This window comes from Leptopilina heterotoma, unplaced genomic scaffold (genome assembly GCF_015476425.1).
Source record: "Leptopilina heterotoma isolate Lh14 unplaced genomic scaffold, ASM1547642v1 Lhet_180, whole genome shotgun sequence".
NCBI classification, from domain to species: Eukaryota; Metazoa; Arthropoda; class Insecta; order Hymenoptera; family Figitidae; genus Leptopilina; species Leptopilina heterotoma.
This window is the reverse complement of record NW_025110897.1, coordinates 1,695,489-1,721,078: the sequence shown is the minus strand read 5'-3', so window position 1 is coordinate 1,721,078 and position 25,590 is coordinate 1,695,489. Positions and strand designations below refer to the sequence as shown.

General features: G+C 24.4%; 1 protein-coding gene across 13 annotated transcripts in view; it reads right to left on the bottom strand.

The window, feature by feature from the left end:
- Positions 1-8,542: 8,542 nt before the first annotated feature.
- The window catches only part of LOC122500001 (heterogeneous nuclear ribonucleoprotein R), a 117,110-nt gene continuing 100,062 nt past the window's right edge, over positions 8,543-25,590 (bottom strand). For 6 of the 13 annotated variants that reach the window (XM_043608653.1, XM_043608651.1, XM_043608652.1 and 3 more), the window contains 2 exons: positions 24,678-24,843; positions 8,543-10,927 (listed from right to left, as the gene is read on the bottom strand). In XM_043608653.1, the coding sequence (XP_043464588.1) occupies positions 10,728-10,927; positions 24,678-24,843 (366 nt within the window). In that variant the 3' untranslated portion in view covers positions 8,543-10,727. The remainder of the gene's footprint in view (positions 10,928-24,677; positions 24,844-25,590) is intronic. The other 7 variants (XM_043608658.1, XM_043608660.1, XM_043608654.1 and 4 more) reach the window with 6 other exon arrangements.

Genomic DNA, 25,590 nt, shown 5'->3' with positions numbered 1-25,590 from the left:
GAGAAAAATTCCTATAGCGTGGATTTTTAGAAACAATTAAATTTTGAAAAGGTTTCAAATCATAATTTTTGAAAATTTCAATTTTTCTAATAATTTTTATGAATAGTTACAGTAACAATATTCTTATAATATAAAATAATTATTTTATCAGTCGGTCATCTTTAATAATTAATTAATTATTATAAAACATGAAGATATCGATTGCTCCGAGTCGAAGACTCGGAGTGATCGATTTCTTCATGTTTTATAACAATTTTTTTTAATTGTTTAATTTAAAAAAGGTTTGAATTTGAATGTTTTGAAAATCTTAATTCCTATGGAAAAATAATAATCATTAAATATTTATTTAAAAAAGAAGTAATAGAATATTTTTCTGAGTAATAATTTTTAAACTGAATCAGAATATTCTTTAGAGTGAAGGAAAAGTTAGAATTTTGTCTGAAATTTAAGGGAAAGTCAGGGAAAAACAAAATTAAATTTTTGTTAACAACAAATGTATAGTTTTAAAAACTTGGAAAAATTCCGTTTTTTAACCTGGAAATGTCAGAGAATTTGAAATGAGCAAAAGCGTGGCAACTCTGAATAAGAAACTTGGGGTAAATGTAAGCATAATTGCAACTGGTATTTTGTGACGACATTTATTATGAATCAAATTAATATACTTAAATATTCAATTCGACCGCATTTGCATCGTATCCGTCCAAGTATTTCTCTATTTATCGTTGAAAGGAATTTTGGTTAAAGAAAACTTCTAACATATAGAATTCTGTTTTTCGAAAATAATACACCATAACTCAAAATCCACTGGACCGATCGTTTTAAATTTGGTACAGTACGTCTTTACATAATTCCATTGGGATTTTGTTTTAAAAGAAAAAATTATTAAATTTATAATAACAAATTAGACGATTTTTATACAGAAAATCCGCTTTTTATAGATAATTATAATGTTAAAGAAAAATTTGAATAATTTTTAAAAAAAGTGGCTCAATTTATTGAAAATTAGTAAAATATACTTTGAATTTAGTCAAAGTTATTCTAAAATTAATAATTTGTCAAAAATTCCGAACAATTTGGGGTTTCTTTAAGGGTGAAAATTATTTCATATCTGTAACCTTTTATGAAAAAATTCCTATGTTTAAAAACTGAGAATTTATATATAAAAAAATTTTTTAATTTTAAAATATACTAAAATTTATCCAGAGTTTGCGAAAATTAAAAATTTTTTCTTCAATTATAACTAAAAAATTTTCTAACTTACAAGAAATGACAATTTTCACAAGATTTTTCTTAAAAAAGCGCAAAAGGGGAGAAAATTTATTATTTTAGGTGCTTTATTAGGGATTTTATTAATTTAAAGGAATGAAAAGGGAGAAACAGGAAAATAAAAAGATTAGGCTAAAAACGAAACGCAGTGCTTGTTTTTTTGAAAAAAATAAAAAATGTAGAGTATTTTATCAATATAAGTCGAAAAAATTGTTGTTTTAACTATTTTTTGATAGTCAATACAATTTTTTTTTTCTAACTTTTTAACTATATAGTTAGAAAGCAGTCGAATCTACTAACAATTTTTTTGAGTATAATCCGATTGTACGTTACATAATAAATTAAGTAAAGTAACAATTTTACAAATTTTTTATAAAGAAATATTTTTAAATATAATAAATTTTATTATTTTAATTTGTAACATAAAATTATTTTTATACAAGTAGGTATACTTACTTTGATTCTGTGCATATGAAAGGCGCAAAAAGCTGAAAAATACTAATAATAAAATAAAAAATAATTACAAAATATAAAATCTAAAAAGTTAATTTTTAAATTTAAATATTATATGTATTCAAGAAGTCAACTTCGGAATGTTTGTGCGAATTTGAAAATTTTAAAACACACGAAATTTATGTTTCTTTTCATGGTGAATATTATTTTTATTATTAATTTGTGATGCGCTCCCGCGAAAGGTAAGCAAACGAATTTTAGGTTATGTTTATGTTAGATTTATCTTGATTAAAAGTTGCTTTTTAATTGTGTACATTTGAAAACAGTTATTATTGAATATTTTGAACGTAATAAAACCTTGAACATGAACAATTTGTAGTAAAAATTGACTTTATTTCTGTATTTTTACTCGAAAAATTATAAAACATAACCTAAAATTGTTCGCTCCTTTCTTATGAGTGTGTCATATTTGAGGGGCTGATAGTCAAAATGGTATAAAATAACATTGGGAGCAAAAACGAGTTAAAATGATTGCATGTAATTTATGGATAAATTAATTATTATTATTGATCAAAAAATATTTTAAATAGTAAAGAAAGACTTTTAAATATTGTTTTAATTAATAATTTAAGGTAACTTATAATTAATATTTTGTAAATTATTAGTATAATAAACTTATCAATAAATACATAAATCATTTTAACCCGCTTTTGCTCTCAAAATTACTTATCCCACTTTTACTATCAGACCCTCATTTATAAGACCACTTGGCTTATCAGGGTTGCCACAAATATTTAATTTTATTTTTCCCTGACTTTTCCCTGATTTCCAGACAAAATTCTCACTTTTTCCCTGACCCTAAAAAATATTAATTCTGATTCACTCTAAAAATTATTAGAAACTCAAAAAAAAAAAAATACATATATTCTATCACATTTATTTACAAATTTCATTAATTGTAAAATTATTCAAAAACATCAATAATTTCTTTTTTAAATAAATATTTAATCATTATTATTTTTCCGTAGGAATTAAAATTCTTCAATACATTCAAATTCAAACCTTTTTGAAATTCAACAATTTATACGAATATAATTACAAAACATGTTTTGTTATAATTTAAAATACCATGAAATTTTGCAAAAAAAATTTTTATTATTTACAAAAATCCTAATAAAATCCTTTGCAAGAATTTAATTATTTTTAAAAAGTAGTAAATTTTCTCAAAAAAATTCAATTATTTGAAAAAATTGTAATAAAATTCGTTGCAATAATTAAATTATTTTCATAAATAATAAATCGATTATTCGGTAATTCATTTTTTAATCAATTTTTATTAGAAAATTCTAGAAGAATTCAATTATTTAAATTAAAAAATAAATAATTTATTGAATAATTGAATGTTTGTTAAAATTGAATTCTCATAAAGAATTTTATCAACAAATTTTTAAATAATTCAATTATTTTGACAAATTTTAATGAAATTTTTAAGAATAATTACATTTATCGCGGAATTTAATTAAAATATTGTATCAAAAATTAATTAAGATCCTGCGATAAGTTTTATTATTTATGAAAATAATTAAAACTTTTCCCAAAAATATTATTAAAATTTTTCTAAAATAATTGAATTTCAGTGAAGAATTTTATTATTTATAAAAATAATTGAATATCCTTGAAAAGAACTTTTAAAAATTTTTTTTAAATAATTGAATTCATGCGACGAATTTTATAAAAATTTTTTGAAATAATTGATATTTTTCGAAAAATGTTATGAAATTTTGTATATTAAATAATTAAATTCATGTGAAAATTTTATTATTTATGAAAATAATTAAATTATTTCGAAGAAATTTATTAAAAATTTTATAAATTATTGAATTCCTGTGAAATTTTAACAAGAATTTTATTCAAGTTTTTAAAAATAATTGAATTTTGAAGAAGAATTTTATTAATATTATAACAATAATTGAAATTTTAACAAGAATTTTTTAAAAAAAATTTTAAATAATTGAATATGAAAGAATTTTATTATTTATAAAGATAATTGAAATTTTGACAAGAATTTTTTTTTAATTTTTGAACATAATTGAATTTCTGCGAAGAATTTTATTCCTTTTGAAAATAATTTAATACTTCCAACGAATTTTATTCAAGTTTATAAAAATAATTGAATTTCGGTGAAGAATTTTACTATTTCTAAAAATAATTGAATTATTTGAAAGAACTTTTAAAAATTTTTTTTAAATAATTGAATTCCTGCGACGAATTTTATAAAATTCTTTTTAAATAATTGATATTTTTCAAAAAAAAAAAAATAATTGAAAGATAATTCAATTGTATTATATATAAAGATAATTGAAATTTTATTTTGACGAGAATTTTAAAAAAATTTTTGAATATAATTGAATTTCTGCGAAAAATTGTATTACTTTTGAAAATAATTGGATTTTTGGAATTATTTGTATCTTTTCCAAAATTCAATTTATTTTTAGTATTTTTAACTAAAATTCTTTTATAGTTCTTGTAAAATTAAGTTATTTAAAAAGAAATTATTGTCTGAAATAGAAAAAATTCAAGGTTTTATATTAAAATTCGTGGTAATTTCATAGTTTACGAGGCAAACAAAAAAAAACATAAAAATTCAGAGTTTTTTCGTGAATTTTTAAGCTTCAATTTTTTCCAGTACTTTTACTAAAAATCCCTGACTTCCCTGACCTGTGGCAACCCTATGACTTATAAATAAAGGAAGTGATTGGATTTGGGAGTAAAGAAAAATTACACTGATTAAGAAAGGTAATTCACATACAACTGTTTATTGAGACATGTAGAATACATCTGGTCATACACAAAAATCTTTGACACTTTAAATCAAGCTCCTAGCCCAAAAAAGGAACCATATTTGTAACATCGTTTTTCCTTCGAATTAAATCATTATCTTTAACTACGTCACACTAAAATTAGGGGCAACTTTTTAAATTGCGGGAAATTAAAAAAGCAAAGCAATCGGTAGCTGAATAGTAAGAATAAAAGGAATTTTCTTTTAAAACACAGTAATCGGGAAAAAATTTAAATATATGTATGTACGTGTATGTGTGTGTGTTGGCGTGCAATAATAATAATCATAATAATTACTATATAATTAATAGTAATAATAATCGTAATCGTAATAAAAATTTCATTTAATAATGGAGCTGATAGATGGAACGAAATCAATCCAAAGATACGTCTGCGTATTTTTGCTTTTTTTTTCTTTTCTACATTTTTCTTTTTTTTCATGCCGTTTGTTTAATTTCTTTTCTTTTCTTTTCTTTTTTTCTTTGCTTTTCGATTAATAACGCGTGGCCGTAATTTTTTTTTTTCATTTCGTTTTCTCCCGCCTATCTCACTGCTAAATAACATCACGTCACAAAAAATGCATATTCGCAGGAATATAATATATAATATATTTATATATAATTAAAAAACACGTTTTTGAGCCGTTTCTCAACGTGAATCATGTCCGGCCCAAAAAATCACACAACATCCGCATGACACGGGTCAACCAAATATAAGAAGAGCCTAAGTTCTTTTCCCGAGGATGTGTGCCGCGAAAAAGCGCGGGGCATTGACCGGGTAAAAGGGCGCGTGGCTTATGGCGTCGCCAGCCACAGTGGTGCATTATCCTAAATGCAACCTAAAAACCCCCTCCCACAACGGGCGTTCCAACTTGAATTTAAAGTTCACCGTTTCGTCGTAGAAAAAAAAATTATCCAAAAATGGTACGGAAGATGGGTGACATTCAAGTTGGAACGTCCTCAAAAACAGGGCGAGGGCCAATATCGTAACGCTAGTACCTATAGATCAGTCTAAAGTCTCGTCACCGTGAACTGCCTTCGCCTTTGCCAGACATGCTCTTCCTTGCCCCCGCAAGCCGTACTCTTATATTATCTGCGCAATGTGTTTGTTATTACCATATATATGTGTGTCGCGTGTATGTGGGTGTGTCCATTTGCTTCTCTCTAGTCGAATTCATCGAACTTCGCCCTTCTTACAAACTTTTTCCAATTCCAAAATTTTACAATTTCAAATTCAATACTTCCAACATGATTCGCCTACATCCGGCAAGGGCCCTAGTGGCGCCTGGACTAACCATAAAGCCCCATTAGTTAGAAAAGGATAGACATTCTCTATCCTTCTCTTACTAATCGGATTTTCTCCCTACTCCCCAAGGACCCTTGGCCGCATCTAGGAAAATTATATCCGCTAGCTTCAAGAAATATTTACGTCGCAAGTATAAAAACCAAGGAGGAATCAAACGGGCACTCGAAAGTTAATCCTACTCAAAAATTTTATATTCTTAAATCAAAAAGTATATTTCTAACTTCAAGGGGAGACACTACCTTTACTTTGACCCCTTTAAAATAAAAGTAACGCGCTCCCAAGAAAGGTACCTAAGAAGTAAAAGAATAAGTTATGTTCGTGTAAAATTTATCTTGTTTAAAAGTTTATGTTTAATTAATAATTGATTCTCTTTCTGTATTTTTACTCAAAAAATTAAAAACCTCAAATTTTTTGCTATTTAATGGCTTTTTGCAAAGCAGATAGCCAAAACACTTATTGACCGAGGTAATATTTTTTCCCACGTCATTTTTAACCTAAAAACATATAAGAGTCAAAAATATTTAATTTTTGAAGAGGTTAGAATTTTTTTATTTTCATCTATTGCAACGACAATTTTTTTTTAATTTTTGAACACGTTAGAAGTGTTTTCTTTTCACCTATTACAAAGTCAATTTTAACTGCTTCTCAGAACCAGTGCATCAAATTGAGAAAAAAAATTAAAGGTTCAAAGCAAAATTTAAAGATTCGAATAATAAAAATCGATCTTCTGTTACAGTTTTTATTTTACAATGCCAATTTTTTTTCTTGCATATTTCACAATTTTAAACAACTTCTCGCGTAGATTTACGAGAATAATACACTGTGAAAAGAAAAAAATTCTAACCTCTTCAAAAATTAAATATTTTTGAAGAAAAATAAAAAAAAAATATTAAAAAATAAATAAAATATAATATTTATATTTATTTATTTTAAATATTTTTTTTTTCTAATGTTTTTAGGTTCAAAATGACAAAGGAAAAAAATATTACCTAGTTTAATAATTTTACTTTAAGGGCGGTCAAAATAAAGGTGGTCTCGCCTTAAAATATCAACAATTTTAGTTTTACATTAAAAAGTAGCCACTGGATAAAACTAAAAATTTTTTTGAATTTAAGAAACGATTTTAGTAACAAAACCTAAAAATCAAATCGTTCCTTAAATTCAAAAACCATTTTCATTTTTATCAAAAGGCAAATTTTAATCAATCCAAAATCAAATTTTCTTATCCTTTTTGACCAGAAATTGATTTTCGATTTAAAAATACGAACCTATTCGTCCCATTTCCTCCTTATTTAAATTTTCTTTAAAAATAAATAATTAACAAAGTCGTTAATGACCAAAAACCCCGTAAGTGATTTCACTAAAAAACGGAAATTTTTTTTAAAACTGAATACAAAAATAATTAAAAAATTAATCTTGTCGAATGTGAATTTCGAAGAGGGCTCAACTCTGAAAACTGTAAAAGTAATTTTCAGATAACAATTGAAAGAGAAAATTTTCGGTTTTCAGAGTTGAGTTTTTTTTCGAAATTCACGATTTTGTTGACATGCTTTTCAATAAAAAATGCATTTCATGCATTTAAAATATTTATTTATTAAAATTTTAATTTGCAATTTTTTCAAGTCGAACGTTTGCCCAATTTTAGATTATAATTCGTTTCAACTTAGTCCAATTTCATTATTTTGTATTTTTAAAGTTAAGAAAGCAAAATTTTAAATTCCTTTTAATGGAAGGGTAAAGAATTTTATTTTCAACAACTGGGACAATTCAAAGTTCCATTTGGACTAAAATTAAAATTTCGTTATTATTTTGTACTATTGTTGTCGTTAATTAAATTTTAGGTCATGTTATAGGTATACCTGTATCTTTTTTTTATTTTTTTTTTTACCAAAAATTCTAATTTCTATTCAAATGCAATTTTAAATTGTTCGAAATGTTAGAAATCGAAGCAAAAGTTAGTTCAGTGCCATAAATTCGTATTTGAAAAGAAGAAAAACTGGACTATTTTTGTTTCGACTGTCCGTCAGTCTTGATTAAAAGAGTCGACTTAAAATATTAAGCTAAATTGATTTTAGGGCAAAAAATTGTTGAATTTTCTAAAACTTAACGTTTCGATTCGAAATTCGAGTCAATGCAAAAATTTTTTAAATAATGAAGCTTTTCATTTTTCAATAAAAAAAAAAACCAATCTCCCCGCCTTGGAAATAATTTTTCCCAATGAACCTCTTAGTAAACCTCTCTTAACCATCGGGCGAAGTTCGGTATCATTCCCCTTAATAACCGATTACTCGGTTTTTTGTTATAAAAAAAAACTTTTTTTTTAAATTTTCTTCTTCTACATGTATAACTTTTTTTTTTAAACCAATCCTCGCCGTTTATAATTATTACAATTTTTCTTTCGACAAAGACCAGAATTTTTAATATGAAATATTATCATGTCACAAAAACCCACTCAGTATGATTAGCGATATTCATTCTTATCCGTATTGTTAATATTAATATTATATCCTCAATATTATGCTTTTATAAATAGAGTAGGGTACGTAGAATTAGAATAAGGTAGGAAAGAGACAGATTCATGACTAAAGTAAAAGAATTTTGAGTAAATATTTTTTCATGAGAGGCTTTTCTCTGTGACTGATTTTCTCGGTCCTGATTTAATCACGAGTGGGCCTTATCGATACAAAAAGTTTTTTTTTTTTTTTTTTTTTTTTTGGCTTTTTTTTAATTAGAATTCAGACGGTTTTTTTTTGAGTTTTCAAGGGAGGGTTTTTGGGGGTAGGAGTTTGGAGCTCAACATTATTACTAGGTGAAGAACATTTTTTTTTTTTTTTCATTTTTGCAGCCAATGCGGCGGCGATTTTAAAGAAGAAATAATTATATAGAATTACGTAAAAACATGAATAAAGATTAACAAAATGCTCATAAATAAGAGGATTTGCGAGCAATTTATCTTCGTCCAGACTGTTTTGGTGTTACTCTCGTTTTCGTTACTGTATTACGCAATGAAAAAACTATTGTGTTTTGGATTCACGATTTTTTTCTTCTTTTTTTAGTTTTAGTTTTAGTTTTAGTTTTTCCAATTTCCAAACTGAAAATTGGAATGTAAAATTGTTGATGGCGTTAAATTTTCCTTAACGGATTGGTAAAAATCGCGAGAGGGGGAAAATTTAATACAGTCAGCAATTGATCTTGATCTTGAGCCGGATTTTCAAAATAAACTGAGGAGCGGACACACGAGGTTGTTGGTTCATTTGCAGGATTCATCAACCTCGTGTTTTCAGTCCCAAGTTTATCGGTGTATTCAATCTTCGGGGGGTGCGTGTTTTACATCGAGTGGTGTTATCTTTTTTTCGTTAAAATAATTTTCCAGAACAGGGGGTTGTCTGGGCTCCAGGGACAGGGACCAACTACAGCCCGCACTTACAACTCTTACTAATTAACTAACAGACTAACAATAACAATAAGTCAACACTCAAAAAAGTGTGTGCTGTATGTGTTTGAATGCATTTGAATAAAATTGCGCACTAGCGTTCTATTTTCAATCTGTAACTATCATTATCAATCCGGTAGCCAGTCATCTTTTTTTCTTCTATTGCATGAATGTGTGTGTACTTGTTTATGAGTGTATTTGTGTAAAGGAGATGATGAGATGTGTTTGACTTTTTTTTAAAAAATTTCCAATAATCGTGAAAAAAAATTTCGCGCTTTCTAACTCTCACAATTTCCTATCCTTTTAAAGGTGGACAACATCAACTGTTTTTTCGCAGTTCTTTATCAATGCGCTCATTTAGCGAGAATAAATATATAGTTTACAATTTAGAAACGAGTGTTCTCGTTAATATTTTTTTTTTTTGGGTTCTGAAAATTTACTGTACAAGTGGGTTTTTTCTCATTCATGAGCAATATTTCTTCCTTCGAACCAATCGGTCTCTTTTCCTCGTTTTTTTGTTGTTAATTCTGACGATCGGACAATCCATATCATCGCAGAAACTCACACAAGTTGCGGCTAGCAAATTTTCTTACTCTCCATTTTATCGCAAAACTTTCCTGACTCTTAATAATAATAGTTTCACTGACTGTACACATTATAGACCAACAATAGAAGGTCTAATCGCGCTTGGCGCGCTCCACGCACACACAGACACTCCACTTTCCTTTTCACTCAAAATTCATAAATTCATACAAATTAGAAAAGGAGACGAATTCTCCTTTCAGCGAATTCATTCTCTCGCATTCTCTCTTTCTGATTCACTCTTACTTGCTTACATTTTGTTCTGTTTCGTTCACATTCACGACAATTAGTCAACTATATCGCATAATAATTGAACCATTCAAAAGTCCTCTTAATTAATACGTGCCATCACAATCCGGATGTCAGCGTATGAAATCGCCGAACGGTCTTCTTCACTTGGCAGTAAACAATGTGACAATGCAGTTAGTGATACTTAGAGTAGTAGTATTGTAATAGTAGTACGGGGTGGGTGGTCACTCCGAGATAAAAATAATACAGTCCCAGTGGCACATCACTGTACATAATCACAACACAGCAGGCGATGGTGGCGGCGCAGAGCGCGGTGCTGCATTTCGTCAAAAAACATTTACAAGTCACATTTCATCGGAACAATAATATTAATAAACTCTTATACAAAGTTTTGCAGTAATCTTTCTCTCTCTCTCGCTCTCTCTCTTGTTGCTCTCTCTCTCCTCTCTCTCTCTCTCATTCTTCATTTTCTCTCGCATAATAATTCACACGCACTCTTTTTCGCTATTAAAACTTTCTCGTCCCCCTACACCCCGAAATCACGATGTATCGCTTTTTTTTATTTACGAATAACGCTCGTTCATTTGCAAGCTGGCAGAAGTTAGCTCCACGATTGATAGCTGTCTTGGTACCATTTCGGTTCGTCACCAGACCCAGCGCCACCACTACCGCCACCGTTTACACTCGCCAATCCATATCCCAATGGCTGTTGGGCAAGGGGCTGGTTTCCCCAGCTGCTCTGGAAGCGACGTTTAGATTCCCCCTGGTTCTGGTGACCCCCGTCAAACTTTCGTTTACCTGCTGTAGAAACATTTAGCAAACGTCAAAAAGGCAATCATCACTTTTTTACCTCTAATTTACACCTACAATATTAATTATATTTATCTCTTATCTCCATATTTTCTAATTCCAAACTATTTTTTCTGACGTTACAACTTTCTCTTCATAGAAAAATTTCTTTCCTAGGGAGGAAAATCAAAAGTCCAACTCGATTCGTGCCTTAATGTTATATTCAATTTTTAAAAAAAATTAAAAATTACATTGACATCTTCCTAAGGTTAATACCTGAGGAGGATGTCAATGTAATTTTTCCATTCAATCTCCAAGTAAAAATCGAATTTATAGCGTATGCATTATTGTATAATTCGACATCTTTTTTAACCCTTCAAGAACACATGGGGTCGAGTCAAATCCCTGATTTCTTTTTTATCAAATACAACTTTTCTTTAAAACAACTTTTTTTAATTTGATCATCTACTTTAAACGTTATTAATAAAAGAATCCGACAAACAATCGGAATAAAAGTTAGTCCAATGTCATAATTTCGTATTTTAAAAGAAAAGGTCACATTAAATTTTAAATTCCTTTCGGTAGAAGTGTAAGAAATTTAATTTTCTACATTTTGAATATTTTAAAGTTTTATATTTGAATAAAAATGATAATTTTTTGTCAATAATAGATGATTTAAGTAACAGAACCTAAAATTTAACAAATGTTTCTTATTGACAGAAAATTGTAATTTTTATTCAATAGCAACTTTCAATCGTTTTAAATGTTCAAAATTAAAATCTTCGCCTTTCCACCAAGACGATGAATTTAAAATTTAATTTGACTGTCCGTCAGATTCTTCCATAATTCTCTTAGTAATTCTTCTACTTTGTACCAATTAATTTGTCTAAGTTTTTAAAATTTCTTTTCTTAATATGATTTTTATGAATTTATCATAAAAATGGTCAAGGTTATACTAAAAACAAAATAATTTATCAAATTTTGTTGTATTGTTCATAAAATATAAGTAAATGAAAAAATACAAAAATATTGAAGTTTCAAATGATTTTATTCAGAATGATCACGAATTTCAGTTTATCAACTTCCCTGACAATTTACTGACATTAAAATTACTTTCCCTGATGAAATTCTTTTTACAGGAAAATATAAATGTTTACCGAAAATAAGTAAAATTTATAAATTTTAATAATTTTTAAAAATTACAATTATAACCCTTCCTGAATTCAATTATTTTCTATAATTTTCAACTAAACTTCATGTCTGAATCAATTAATTTCAATAATTTTCCAAAAGTTCTTCTAGAATTAAATTATTTATGTAAATACAATTTATTTAAATAAAATCTATTTTTTATAATAATTATAACTCTCCGTAGTTTTTTCTTAAGTTATTAAGGTACATTTTCAAAAAATAATAAAGAAATTCTTACAATTAATTTTTTCAAAATATTTTAAAATAATTTTTGAAAAAAATAAGTTTTTCAATTTTGAAAAATTTCCAAACAATTAAAATTTGGTAAAATCTTTTTTAAATAATTGAACAAATAAAAAACTTCATTAAATAATTGAATTTTTGAAAACTACAAATAAAAATGATCAAATTTTTGAAGAATTTTAATTATAAACGCAAGACCATGTTTTCTCAAAAATTTTAATAAGTCTAAAAAGTAAATTTTTATAAATGTTTACTTTGTTCGAAGATAATTGAATCTTAGAAAATTATAAAAGAATTCTAAGAATTAGTTTTTAAAAATATTTTAAAGTAATTTTTCAAAAATAATTGAATTTCTTAAAAGAATTTCTGTATAATCTAAAAAAAACTAATTAATTTTATGTTGAGTTTTAATTAAAAATTTTGAACATGATTGTTTTCTCAAAAATTTTTAAAATAATTCTAAAATGTTATTATTTTCTTACCTATGTATTTGAATTTTTTGAAAATATGTAATTGAAAGTACTGAAAATATTGAATTTTAAAAAATTAGAAGCTAATTTTCATTAATTTTGATTTTTAAATTTCATTTTTAAAGATTTTTCATTAAAATTTTTGATAATTCAATTATTTTAAAAATTTGCAATTAAAATTCTTCAAAAGTTGATTTTTAAAAATTGTAACAAAATACTTGAAATAAATTAATTATTTTTAATTAAATTTTACAAAATTTCAAGTATTCAAAAAGATTTTTATTATAGATTATTAAAAAATTTAATGATTTTAAAAAAATGATTAAAAACAATTTTTGAAAGATTTGTTTATACAGTTATTTTTTGCATAATAAAAATCAAAATAAGTTGCAGTTTTTTACTGTAAAGAATATTTTAATTCACTCTAAAAGTTCGAAACATCAACAACTTTTTTTTTAAATAAATATTTAATCATTATTATTACTTTTCCTTTGGAATTCGGATTTTTAAAAATTTTAAAATTCAAATCCTTTGAAATTCAATAATTATTAAGAATTGCTATTGCAACTTATCAAAAATTATTTTCAAGATTTCAATTCAATTTTTTTCAAGAATTTTCAACTAAAATTCTTCTCTAATTCAATTATTTTTGAAATTTTTTTTAAAAAGTTCCTTAAGGTCATGTTATTCAGTGGTCACGTGCTCCATATACTTCACTATGGGAACACGTGACCACTGAATAACATGACCTTAAGAATTGAATTATTTATTTAAAGAAAAAAAGTTTAACTAAAATACTTTTAAAATCCACTTGCTTAGAATTTAATTTTATGAAATTTAAATTATTCAAAAAGTTTTCAATTAAGTATGCATTCACAAATTTAAGTAATTAAACAAAATTTGAATAAAAATGTTTCGAAAAAATTCAACTTTTCTAAAACGTCAATTTGAAACTTATTGAAATTCAATCTATATTAGTGATACTAATGTAAGATTCTAAAATATAAAAATAGTTAGTTATAAATTATCGTAGAAAAACTAATTAATATTAATGCAAACTACGTTTTTTTTAAAATTTATTTTCTAAGAAAAGCAGAATTTTATTTATATTCTTGTCTTGTTTTATGTAGAATTAAAAAATTCATTTTTAGAAAATTCATATCACTTTTGTTCTAATTAATTGAAATTTTTACGAATTCAAATTTAGAGAATAAGTTTTGTGATATTATTGTAAAAAAATTTACCTTATTCCACAATTTTACCTTATGTGAGATTTTTCAATTTTTAAAAATAAAATTTTTGATAACTTTTTCTATTTTTTATGTAAATTTTTGTAATTTTTCTAACTTTTTATAATTTTGAATCTGAAGTAACATAATTTTTAAATAGAATTTTAGTACAAATTTTTGAAAATAATTTAATATTGTTTTGAAGTATTTCATGGAAATTTTGTAGGAAATAATTAATTTCTTTTGATAATTGGATTGTGATAAAGAATTTTACATTGAAATATATTAAACAACATGAAAAATGATTCATCATATGAATCATTCGATAATGATAATGATTGATTGAAAAAAAGAAGAAGAAATGGAAAAAAATGGACATTTTTAATTTTTCGAATTTTTAAAGGAAAATTTTCGTAAAATAATAATTTTTTGACTTATTTTCAAGAATTAAATTATTTAAAATAAAATCATTTTCAAAACTGCAATGTTCTCAATTATTATTAGAATTAAAAAAAATTAAAAATTAAATTGAATTTTTTTTTTTTTGAAGGAAATTCAGAATTTTGTTATGAATTCTAGAAATTGGATATTTTTCCAATACTTTTGATAAAATGCCCTAATTCTTCCCTGACTTATGCGAACCCTGAAAAAATATTTTTATAATTTCTACAAGATGATCGGACAATTTGTTTTCAAATGGCAGACGATCAAAATTATTTGAATTTAACCCTCATGTGTTCTTCATGATTGAAAAATAGGTGTCTTCTCAAAAGGTTTAATTTATCTTACCTTCTTCGCCGTTGTATAAAATTTTGAAAATTTCACCATTCATGCTTTAATTTGCCGCATTTTGCAGCAGATTATTATTAAAATTGTGCATTAAAAATTTAATAAACTTAAGTTTATTAAATTTAAATTTTAATTTTAATAAAAATTATAGATTGAAACTACCTCAAACTGAAGCCATTAAATTTTAATTTATAAAAATTTTAATTAGGCTAAAGATAAGAATATTCTTCTATTTTCCCCTTAAATTTAATATTATAATCTTTATTCACATAAGAGTAAACATTATGGCACGAACGAGTTAAGTTTATTATCGTAAGATAATAACTAGATAATTATATTTTTTTATTATTTTAACATTCTTTTCATAAAGAGAAGATATATTTAGTGTTAACAGAACTTTCGATTTTCATCCCTAATGCTTTTTGTTTGCAACAAAAGTGTAATATGGTTGAAACAATTATTCAATTCGAGTCTACTTTAAGAAAATTCGAATTGTTTACTCTGCATTTTTGCAAATTGCAAGTAATATCAGCTTACGAGGTAAATTTCTTCTACAACGTAATATTTATATCTATTAATTTTTAAAACGTCATATTTTTATCTCATTTAAAAATCTTTTTAATATTACCATCTTAAATTTTCTGCTGTATAATTGTCCAGATCAAAGAATCGGTTATAATATTTTAAGAGAAAATTCTTTTCCTTCAAATTAAAAAAAGGATTATTTAAAATTTTTATTTTTTGTAAGCATTTTCCATTTTTATAAATTTTATAATACAAAAATTTCCCTCCCAAAATTGTAACTTCAAACTTTTTAATTTTTGATTTTTTAGCTTAAAAATATTATAACAATTTCATTGATCGGGACTTTCAATTGTTGAATTTGACGTAATGTCAGATTGAGAAGCAAAGTTTTATTTTTAAAATCTGTAATCTCTTTTACCACGAATATAAATGTATTTAAAATGAAATTTGTAAATTCTTTTGAGAACTTGAATCTTGTGAGAGTAGATGCTCGTTATCCAGACTCAACCCAAAAGTAATGTTAAAGCCTAATTTTTCTTTTATTAGAAATGAGTCGCATGATTGCTCCTGAAATTTTATTTAACATAATAGTCATTTGACATGAAACCATTTAACATAAATTTCATTTGACATCAAATCTATTTGGTGTAAAAAACATTTAATTTGAAATTCATTAGACATAAAATTTATATGATATATATTATTGCTCCTGAAATTTTATTTAACATAAATTTCATTTGTCATAAAACTCATTTATCATAATTTACATTTGACTTAAAAATACACCTGACATGAATTTTATTTCACATAAATATCACTTGACAAAAAATTTCAATTGACATAAGTTTTATTTTGACCTAAAATTCATTTGTCATTAATTTCATTTGACATAAATTCATTTGACATAAAAGACATTTAACATAATTTTCATCTTACATAAAAGACATTTAACATAATCCTCATTTGTCATAAAAGTCATTCAACAAAATTCTCATTTGACATAAAAGTCATTCAACAAAATTCTCATTTGACATAAAATTCATTTTACATAAATTAAATTTGACATAAAAAGATCGGCGTGAATTTTAAAAGTAACCAATTAGATATTATCAAGAACATTGTGATTAGCCAATTTTGAAATTCGTGACAATATTTTCATGTCAAATGATCTTTATATCAAATGAGAATTGTTATAGATTTTTATGTCAAATGAAATGTATCTCAAACGACTTTCATACGAAATTAAGTTTATGTCAAATGAAATTTATGTCAAACGAGTTTCATACCAAATTAAATTTATGCCAAATAAAATTGACCTTAAATGAATTTTATATATTATGTCAAACGAATTTTATGTCAAATTGAAATTTATGTGAAAAAAAATGTATCTTAAATAATTTTTATGTCAAATGGGAATTATGTTATAAATGAGTTTTATGTACAGGGTGTCTACTATTTTCGTTCAACAAAATTCCCGTTTTTTTCCCGGCTTTGTCCTAATTTTTTATTTTTCCCGGTTTTTTTTTCTCATCAAATTTAAATTTATTTGATTTCAAACATAAATAAATCTACAAATGGCTTCCAATTTTTTTATTAGAGTTTTTTATGAATATTTAAATTCTTTTAACAAGTTTCTTTAAATTTTTTGGGAATAATGTATTTTTTAAATAATTTTAATTAAAAATTTGGAAAATAATTGAATTAAACAGAGAATTTTTTAATTTTTAAAAATAATCTTGTCTGTTCATAATTATAATTCAAAATCTTATTAATTCAATTTTATTAAGATATATTGATACCAATTGAACTTCTGCAAAGAATTTTATTATTTATAGAAAAGTAATTGAATCCTTCCAAAGAATGTTATAATTTATGAAAATAATTAAATGTTTGCGTATAATTTTATTAATATTTTTGAAAATAATTGAATTGTGGAGAACAATTTATTTGATTATTTATAAAAATATTTGAAATTTTGAGAAGAATTTAAAAAAAATTTTAAACATAATTGAATTTCTGCGAAGAATTTGATTACTTTTGAAAATAATTGAATTGTTTTTTAGAATTTTATGGAAATTTATGAAAATAATTGAATTCTTGTGAAGAATTTTTTTTTAAAATAATATTCAAAAGAATTTAGTGAATCTGAAGAATTTTGCTATTTATGGAAATAATTAAATTCTTGAGAATAATTGTTTTACAGTTTCTAGAAATAATTCAATTCTCTCAACAAAGTTTAATAGAATTTTAAGAATAATTACATTTTTCAAGGAATTCGATTAAAATTGTGTTAAAAATAATTGAAATTCTATAATGAGTTTTACTGTTTATAAAAACAATTAAATAAATTGTGAAAAAAATTTTTAAAAATAAATTGTCTTTTTACAAACAATATTGTTTTTTATGAAAATAATTGAATTTCTGCTAATAATGATTAAAAATGTTGAAAATAAATAAAGTCTTTTAAGGAATTGTATTAAAATTTTTAAAAATAATTTTTAAAAAAATCCATAATTAAATTTTTTTAAAAACAATAATTCCACAGAATTATTAGTTAAAAATATGAAGAATTCAGATTTCTAAAGATTTCAATTTGAAACATTTTCAAAATTCAATTATTTCTAAAAATTCACACTATAGTGCTTTTAATATTTAATTATAATCTAAAATTTTAACTGAAATTTATTTTTGAATCAATTTTTATTAGAAAATTCTACTAGAATTCAATTATTTAAATACAAAAAATAATTTAATGAATTCTTAAAATTCAATTCTTATAAAGAATTTTATTAAAAAAATTTTTCAATAATTGAATTCTTTTAGAAAATTTTTGAAAATAATTGAATTTCGTAGAAGAATTTTATTATTTTTAAAGATAATTGAAATTTTGACGAGCATTTTTTATAATTTTTGAGCATAATTGAATATTTAAATATTTTTGAAGTTTTGCAATGAGTTTTACTGTTTATAAAAATAATTGAATATATTGCGAAGAAATTTTTATAAATAAAATTATTATTACGTAACTAACATCTCTTGATTATTTACGAAATTTTTTTTTAGTAAAATGTAAAGAAATTTCAATTATTTTAAAAAATTTTCAATTATTTGTTTATAAAAATTCAATTATCTTGAAACAATAGAATTGAAAAATTTCAAAAATTTTATTTTTCAGAATTTTTCAAAAAAACTTTACGAAAATTCAATTTTATTAAAAAATTTGAAGTGTGTATCTTTTTTTAAATTAACTAATAAAAATTTCAATTATTAATCTTCGTACTAAGAAACATGAATAAATTAGAATTTGTGTTAAATAAATTTTATAATTTATGTCAAATGGATTTTGTGTACAATAAAATTTATGACATTTAATGTTTCATAACATGTGGAATTTATGTTTAATGGTTTTACATCAAATAAATATTTTGTCAAAAAAGATTTCGCGAATCTCCAAGTAACAAGCTTCAATCTAATTTGAATTTTTACACATCCCTTCGCCATATTGGAATCGCCATTTTTTATTTACAGTCCTTTTCAGTTGAATCTGATTATAGCACAGATTAAAAAAAAATACTTGCACGTGAATAATTCAAGTTATCTTTTCACATTTAGGCGAAAATTTTACCTCGTAAATGACAAAACTTTTCTGAAACCATACTAGCTGCTTCAACTGATTTATTAGTAATGAACAAATAATGAAATTGTGCAGTTATCATTAATTAATCTATTTTCAAAAAAACCATTTGCAGTACAATTATATTAAATGATAGTTTTGAAAAAATGAAAAAAATTTTTATGTATGTTTACTCGGAATGTTTATTTGAAAAAGAAGGTTAATAAAGTGCAGATAACAGTGAAAACTGTTCTAAACGACCTTTTAATTAGTGCATGAAAGTGACTGTATACTTGAAATGCAGTAGAACTCGTTTTATTTGAATTGAAACTATTTGGTATAGAAAATAAATATTTTGTCCACATCAAGTGGGTAAAAGCATGATGCAACCAATTAAAGTCTTTTAACGGAGTTCTACTGCATTGTTAGCGATTTTGTAAAAAATAGTTTTTTTAAGGATTTATACATCTAGTTCACACACCGTGTTAGTAAATAAAAGAGTTATTAAAAAATCATTTAGAACGAATGTAAAGTTGTAACTTCAGGATTAATATTAAACATACATATTATTTGAGCTGAGTCTGCAATGAGCTAGTTATGTTATTGAAAAACTGTTAAAATGAAATTTTCTACGTAAGTTTCGAATAGAGGCAAAAATAAAGCTTTTGACTTCTCACATCAACTCATTCTAGAATCAGCGGTTATGCTCCATTATCTAAATAATCTACTAATCGCATGTTATTAGTATTGCTTGGATACGTCACAAATACCTTGGAGGAAAAGAGAGGGATATAAGGCAATCCTACAGACTTGGTGAATCTTAATTTTTCTTCTTTCAAAAATATACTAACAAACTGCTTTTAGCCATTTTAAAAGATTAAAAAATCATTTTAATTTTTCACTGTATTTTCTCAAGGGCTTGACTTTTCTTTGTCTTTTTTCTTTTCTTCGTTTGCAATATTCAAATTGGGAAATATGCTCTTAATAATTGTTTCATTGGAAAAATAATGTATTTCAACAGTGATACAGCGTCAAATAAATCTGTACACTCGAAACAGAATGAAATCATAATAATTACTAAGATTCAGTAAATAACTTTTCTTCTCTTTTCTTTTCGACAAAATAATACTTTTAAATACTTAAAAAATAAATATTTTACTTCTTTTTACTTTTAAGAAAATTTTATTAAAATCTGCTACAAATCTTGGTTCAAATAAAAAAAAAAAAAAAAAAACTATTGATTAATAAATTACAATTGGAAAATAACTCGTATTTTGCAAACAGGAATTAAAGCAATTTTGAATAAAAAGAAAAAAAATTCAGCAAATACTTTTTTATGATTGACTAAATCCAAACTTGCAACAACATTGACAATATTACAATGTTGTTGCAAGTTTAGATGCTATAGGGGAACTATAGCTAAAAAATAGTAATTTATAAAAATAATTTTCAATTTTATTGATTGTATGTTTAAAGAGAAAGTGAAAGAAAAAATTTTTTTTTTTTTTTTTTTTTAATTTGTTTTTTTGTTTTTGAGAGAAAGTAAAGTCGTTCACTGAAAAGCAGTAAAATTCCAAATTGAAATTGAAAAAATTCAAGTATAATTTTGACACTATAAAAACCAAATAATTAGAGTGAGTGCACTGCTGTTCACACATTTTGTTAACGATTGACATTCTTATTAAAACTGCGTTAAAAAAATTCGCATTCATTCGATATATTATTATATATATTGATTAATAAAAAGTAACGCGAAAAGAAACATGAAAACAATTGAAAGCAAGCTCGCTCAGCAAGATATGTATTACAGTATATGTGTAGGTTTATTATAAAAATATACATAACGTACCTACATTCATGTTTTATATCTGTTACAAGCTCTCGGCTCTTGTCGTCAATTCAAAAACGAAAAAAGCTTGTCAAAATCGTGCAAATAATTCTATGAGCTTGTAACAAATATACGTGAACATATACTTTTAAAAGGTGCTTCCGATCAAGTTGTAAACATTCGGTTCATAAAACTTAATGAAAACAATTACACTCCTTAATGATGTTCAATCCCATTCACATAACCTCAAACTATAAAGTGCTTTTGAACATCGACAGGGTTGCCACTTGTTAGGAAAATCAGGAAGAAGTCAGGGATTCTCATTAAAAGTGTTGGAAAAAATTCAATTTTTAGAATTCATAATAAAATTCTCAATTTTAGTGTCTTTTTTAATTGTCTAAACTAAGAAATTACCATGAATTCTAATAAAAAACGATCAATTTTTTCTATTACTGACAATAATTTCTTTTTAAATAATCTTAATTCTTCAAAAAATATATCATAAAATTATTACATAGAAATTATTTAATGAATAAATTTACTTAATTATTTCAAAATTAATTGAATTTTTTTAAAAAAAAGGTTGCGTTTACAATTTTTATAAGTAGATAAACTTTAAAAGGTTTTAATTTTATAAATGTATTTCGAATGAATTTGAATAGAAATTTTACAGAACTTAAATTTTTGAAAAATTTTTACAATACAAGTTCTTCTAAAATAAGCTTAATTTTTTAATATGCATTTTATTAATTATTAAAAATAATGGATTTATTACAAATGATTGCAGAAATTCAATTATTTTCAAAAATTATACTCAAATGATTTTTAACATCTAAAATTTTAATAAAAATTTTCAAAAAAAAATTCAATTATTTAAATAAAATTGTAATAAAATTCTACGCAAACCACGCAAACATTTAATTATTTTAATAAATAATAAGAATTTCAAAGAAATTCAATTATTAATTTCATAGTCAATAATTCAATTATTTTCATAAATAATAAAAATCATCGTAGAATTCCAATTATTTTTAATAAAATTTTATTCAAATTCCTCGAAAAATGTAATTATTCTTAAAAATTTCTAATAAAATTCTTTGTAAGCATTCAATTATTTTCGCAAATAATAAAATACTTTACTGGAATTTAATTTTTTTTTTAAATTCATAAGAATCGTTGCAAGAATTCAATTATTTTTATAAATAATGCAATTCCTTGCAGGACTTCATTTATTTATAAACAATTTTAAGTAAATTTCTCTAAAATGCAAAAAATTTTTAAAAATGGAATTAAAATTCTTTAAAAGAATTCAATTATTTTTTATTATTTTAATATAATACTTTATAAAAAAAATCAATTATTCAATAAGTTCTTTATTTTTGTATTAAAATAATTGAATTTTCAGAAAACTTTTCTGATAAAAATATTGATTTAAATATTAATTTCAGTTAAATTTTAGATTATAATTGTATATGAAAAGAATTATAGCATGAACTTTTAAAAGTAATTGAAATTTGAAAAGGTTTTAAATTACAATTTTTTAAAATTTGAAATTTTCATACTTTTAACTAACAATTTTGTAGGATTAATTCTATTGAAAAAGTTAAATTGAATTATTTCTTTAAAAATTATTTCAAGTTTTTATTTTCTAATATACATTTTTAATTAAAGAATTTCCGAATAATTGAAATTTTGTAAAATTGAATAGTAAACAAATTGAAGTAAACAAATGAATTTGAAAATTCTCAAAGAAGTTTTTCAAAAATTATTAAAAATAATGAATTAAAACACTTTAAAAAAATTGAATTTTGGAGAAGTTACAAATTATTGCAGAAATTCAATTATTTTCATAAATAATAAAATTTTTTTACAGGGATTCAATTATTTTACTAAATAATAAAATTCTGTTTAGGAATTCAATTATTTTTAAAAATAATAAAACTCAATGCAAAATTTTAAGAAACATTTAATTATTTAATAAATTATTTATTTGCATTTTATTTGTATTTAAATAGTTGAATTCTAGTAGAATATTCTAATAAAAATTGATTTTCATTTCATAAAAATGAATTTCAGTTAAAATTTTAGATTATAATTGAATATTAAAATCAATAGAGTGAATTTGTAGAAATAATTGAATTTAAAATTTAATTTTTTAAAAAATTTAATTTTTTTCGAATAATAATCGAAATTTCATAAAATTGAATTGCAACAAATAGATTCAAAAATTCTCAAAGAACTTTTTCAAAAATTATTAATAATAATTAATTTGCACTTTATAAAGAAGAATTTTAGTTAAAAATTCTGGAAAATAATAATTGAATTAAAATGTTGAAAATAATTTTGAAAAACTTACAGTAACAATATTCTTATAATAATATAAAATATTGATTTTATCTCTCGGTCATTTTTAATTATTTTATTTTGTTCAAAGAAAAGTTCAAAATTTTGTATGAAAATCAAGGAAAAGTGAGGGAACAACAAAATTAAATTTTAGTGGCAACCCTGAATTCAAATAAAACTACAATTAAAATTAATTTTGCAAACTTTTGAAAAATTCAATTCTACAATATTTAGAAAAAAATGGTTTACATCTAAAATTTGTTATGAAATAAAAATAATTATTCGTCATTTTGTATTTCTTTTTTAATCTTAGTTGACAATTGTGGCTCGAGCGCTTTCAAGATAACTACTTAAAAAGCAAATGAATTATAGGTTATGTTTGTGTCAGATTTATGTTTATTAAAAGTTAATTTTTAATTTTTTAAATTGAAACTCGGTTTTTATTGAATATTTCTGATGTAATGAAGACATGAACATCAATAATTTGCTATATTAATTGATTTTCATTCTATATTTTCAGTCTAAAAATTATAAACATAACTTAATTTTTTTTTTCTTTCTTTCTTGGGAGCGCGTCAAAATTTACAAACATGGCTCATTTCGATCTTTGAAAAACTCTCTATAATTCTGTTCGTTGGACTTTCTTTGATTAAATTTTGTTTAAAAATTATTAAATAAATCTATGTTATGTTTAGATTTTGCGCATTTTAGTCTGATTTTTTCAAACTGGAGCATAAAATTCATTGTTTAGAATTTTCATTCATTCATTTTTTTAAAAAAACAAAATTTAATTTTATATTCGTTTTCAAGAAAAGTCTATATAATATTTTAAAGAAATGTAGCAGTTGAATAAAAATTACACTTTTCTGTCTGCGAATAAAAAGCAGGCATTGACAGAATGAAACCTTTAAATCGCATATCGAAATTTATACACGAGAGAGAAGAGGATGGAAATATCGTTTGCCTTTTTCTAGAAAAAGTCGAAAGATATTTCTATTCTTTTCTCTCTTATGTATAAATTGCATTTTTTTTTTTTTTTTTTTTTTTTTTTTTTTTTAATATTAAAATATAAAGAAAAATCCCCCACAGCACAAAAATTTTCATCAATATTGCGAACGTTACTGAAATATTGTAATATTTCAGCAACGTTCGCAATATTGATGAAATTTTTGGTATTGTGGGGGATGTGATTGATGGTTATTTTTAATTTCGCAATGAAATTGTAATAAAATTGAAAATCGATTGTAAATGAAAATTCTAAATATTCATGCATATCGTTTGAGGTTATGTTTGCAATTTTAGTGAGTTGTTCTCGAACGGAGACACCCTTTCTTTTATATACATTTCATACAAGCTCTCTCCAAAAGGCAGGTGCGACTAGCCATGTAAGTGTTCAAGAAAAAGTTAAGGTGCGATTATGTAGACTAAGTTAGACGAATTTTGTTCTGATAATTTTGTTTTTGATAATAATTTTCATAAATAGTAGATAAGTAAATAAGATAAAAAGATGATTCGTTGTGGAGATACAGACCATCCTCACCTGGTAAACTTCCCTTGGCGCGGACCCCCCCACGAACGGTTGGCCGCAGGGCCCCACGGGCCCCTGAGGTTACGGGGTTGTGTCCCCGCCTGGCTGGTAAACGGGCTTGGGGGCCACCGACCCGGCCACGCGCCACCACTCCACGCCCACGACCAGCCTGACCAAACAACACACACCCAATCGTTACCCCATGTGCTTCATAATAATCCAAAATTTATAATAATTTACAGCTAAAAGACAATTTTTTTTTTTTTTTTTTTTTTTTTTATTAAATCAATCTCTATTTAATTGTGCTCTCCACTTGCATCATGGTTACAAATATCTATGCATATACATACATAACTTTCAACATGGCAAATATTTGCATTAATTAATCTCAACATTATTAAAAATTCTGAAAAACGTTTTTATGTATATATACGCATATCGATACTCTCCGAATTCCGAGTCTTCGATTCAAGCAGCGAGCTTCTCAAATTAACGACTTCTAAAATTCAGAGAGTACGTGTAAAATTAATGGCATTTCTAAATGCAGTGGTAACCCTGTGACATAATATATATAATATATGTTGAAAGACAGAGGGGTAACGTCTGTTAGGCCGATCAGCAATATAATCGGCCCGTTTTGGAAAGAGTGAAACGATATTTTTTTTGCGAAAGATGGTCAAGAAAAAATATTAGAGGTAGAAATATTTGTGTGTTGAAAAAAGAGGGGGAAAATTTGCCTAGAGCCAAATTTTACTAATCAAATACAGCAGCAGAATTAGCAGAGATTATTATAATCCATAATGAAGGAAAGTATGTGTGGAAAAGCGAATAATTCGTAAAAACAATAATGTTTTGGGCAAAAAAATATTCGTAAGCGACAAAAAAAACCTAAAAATGCACTGGCCATAAAAAACAA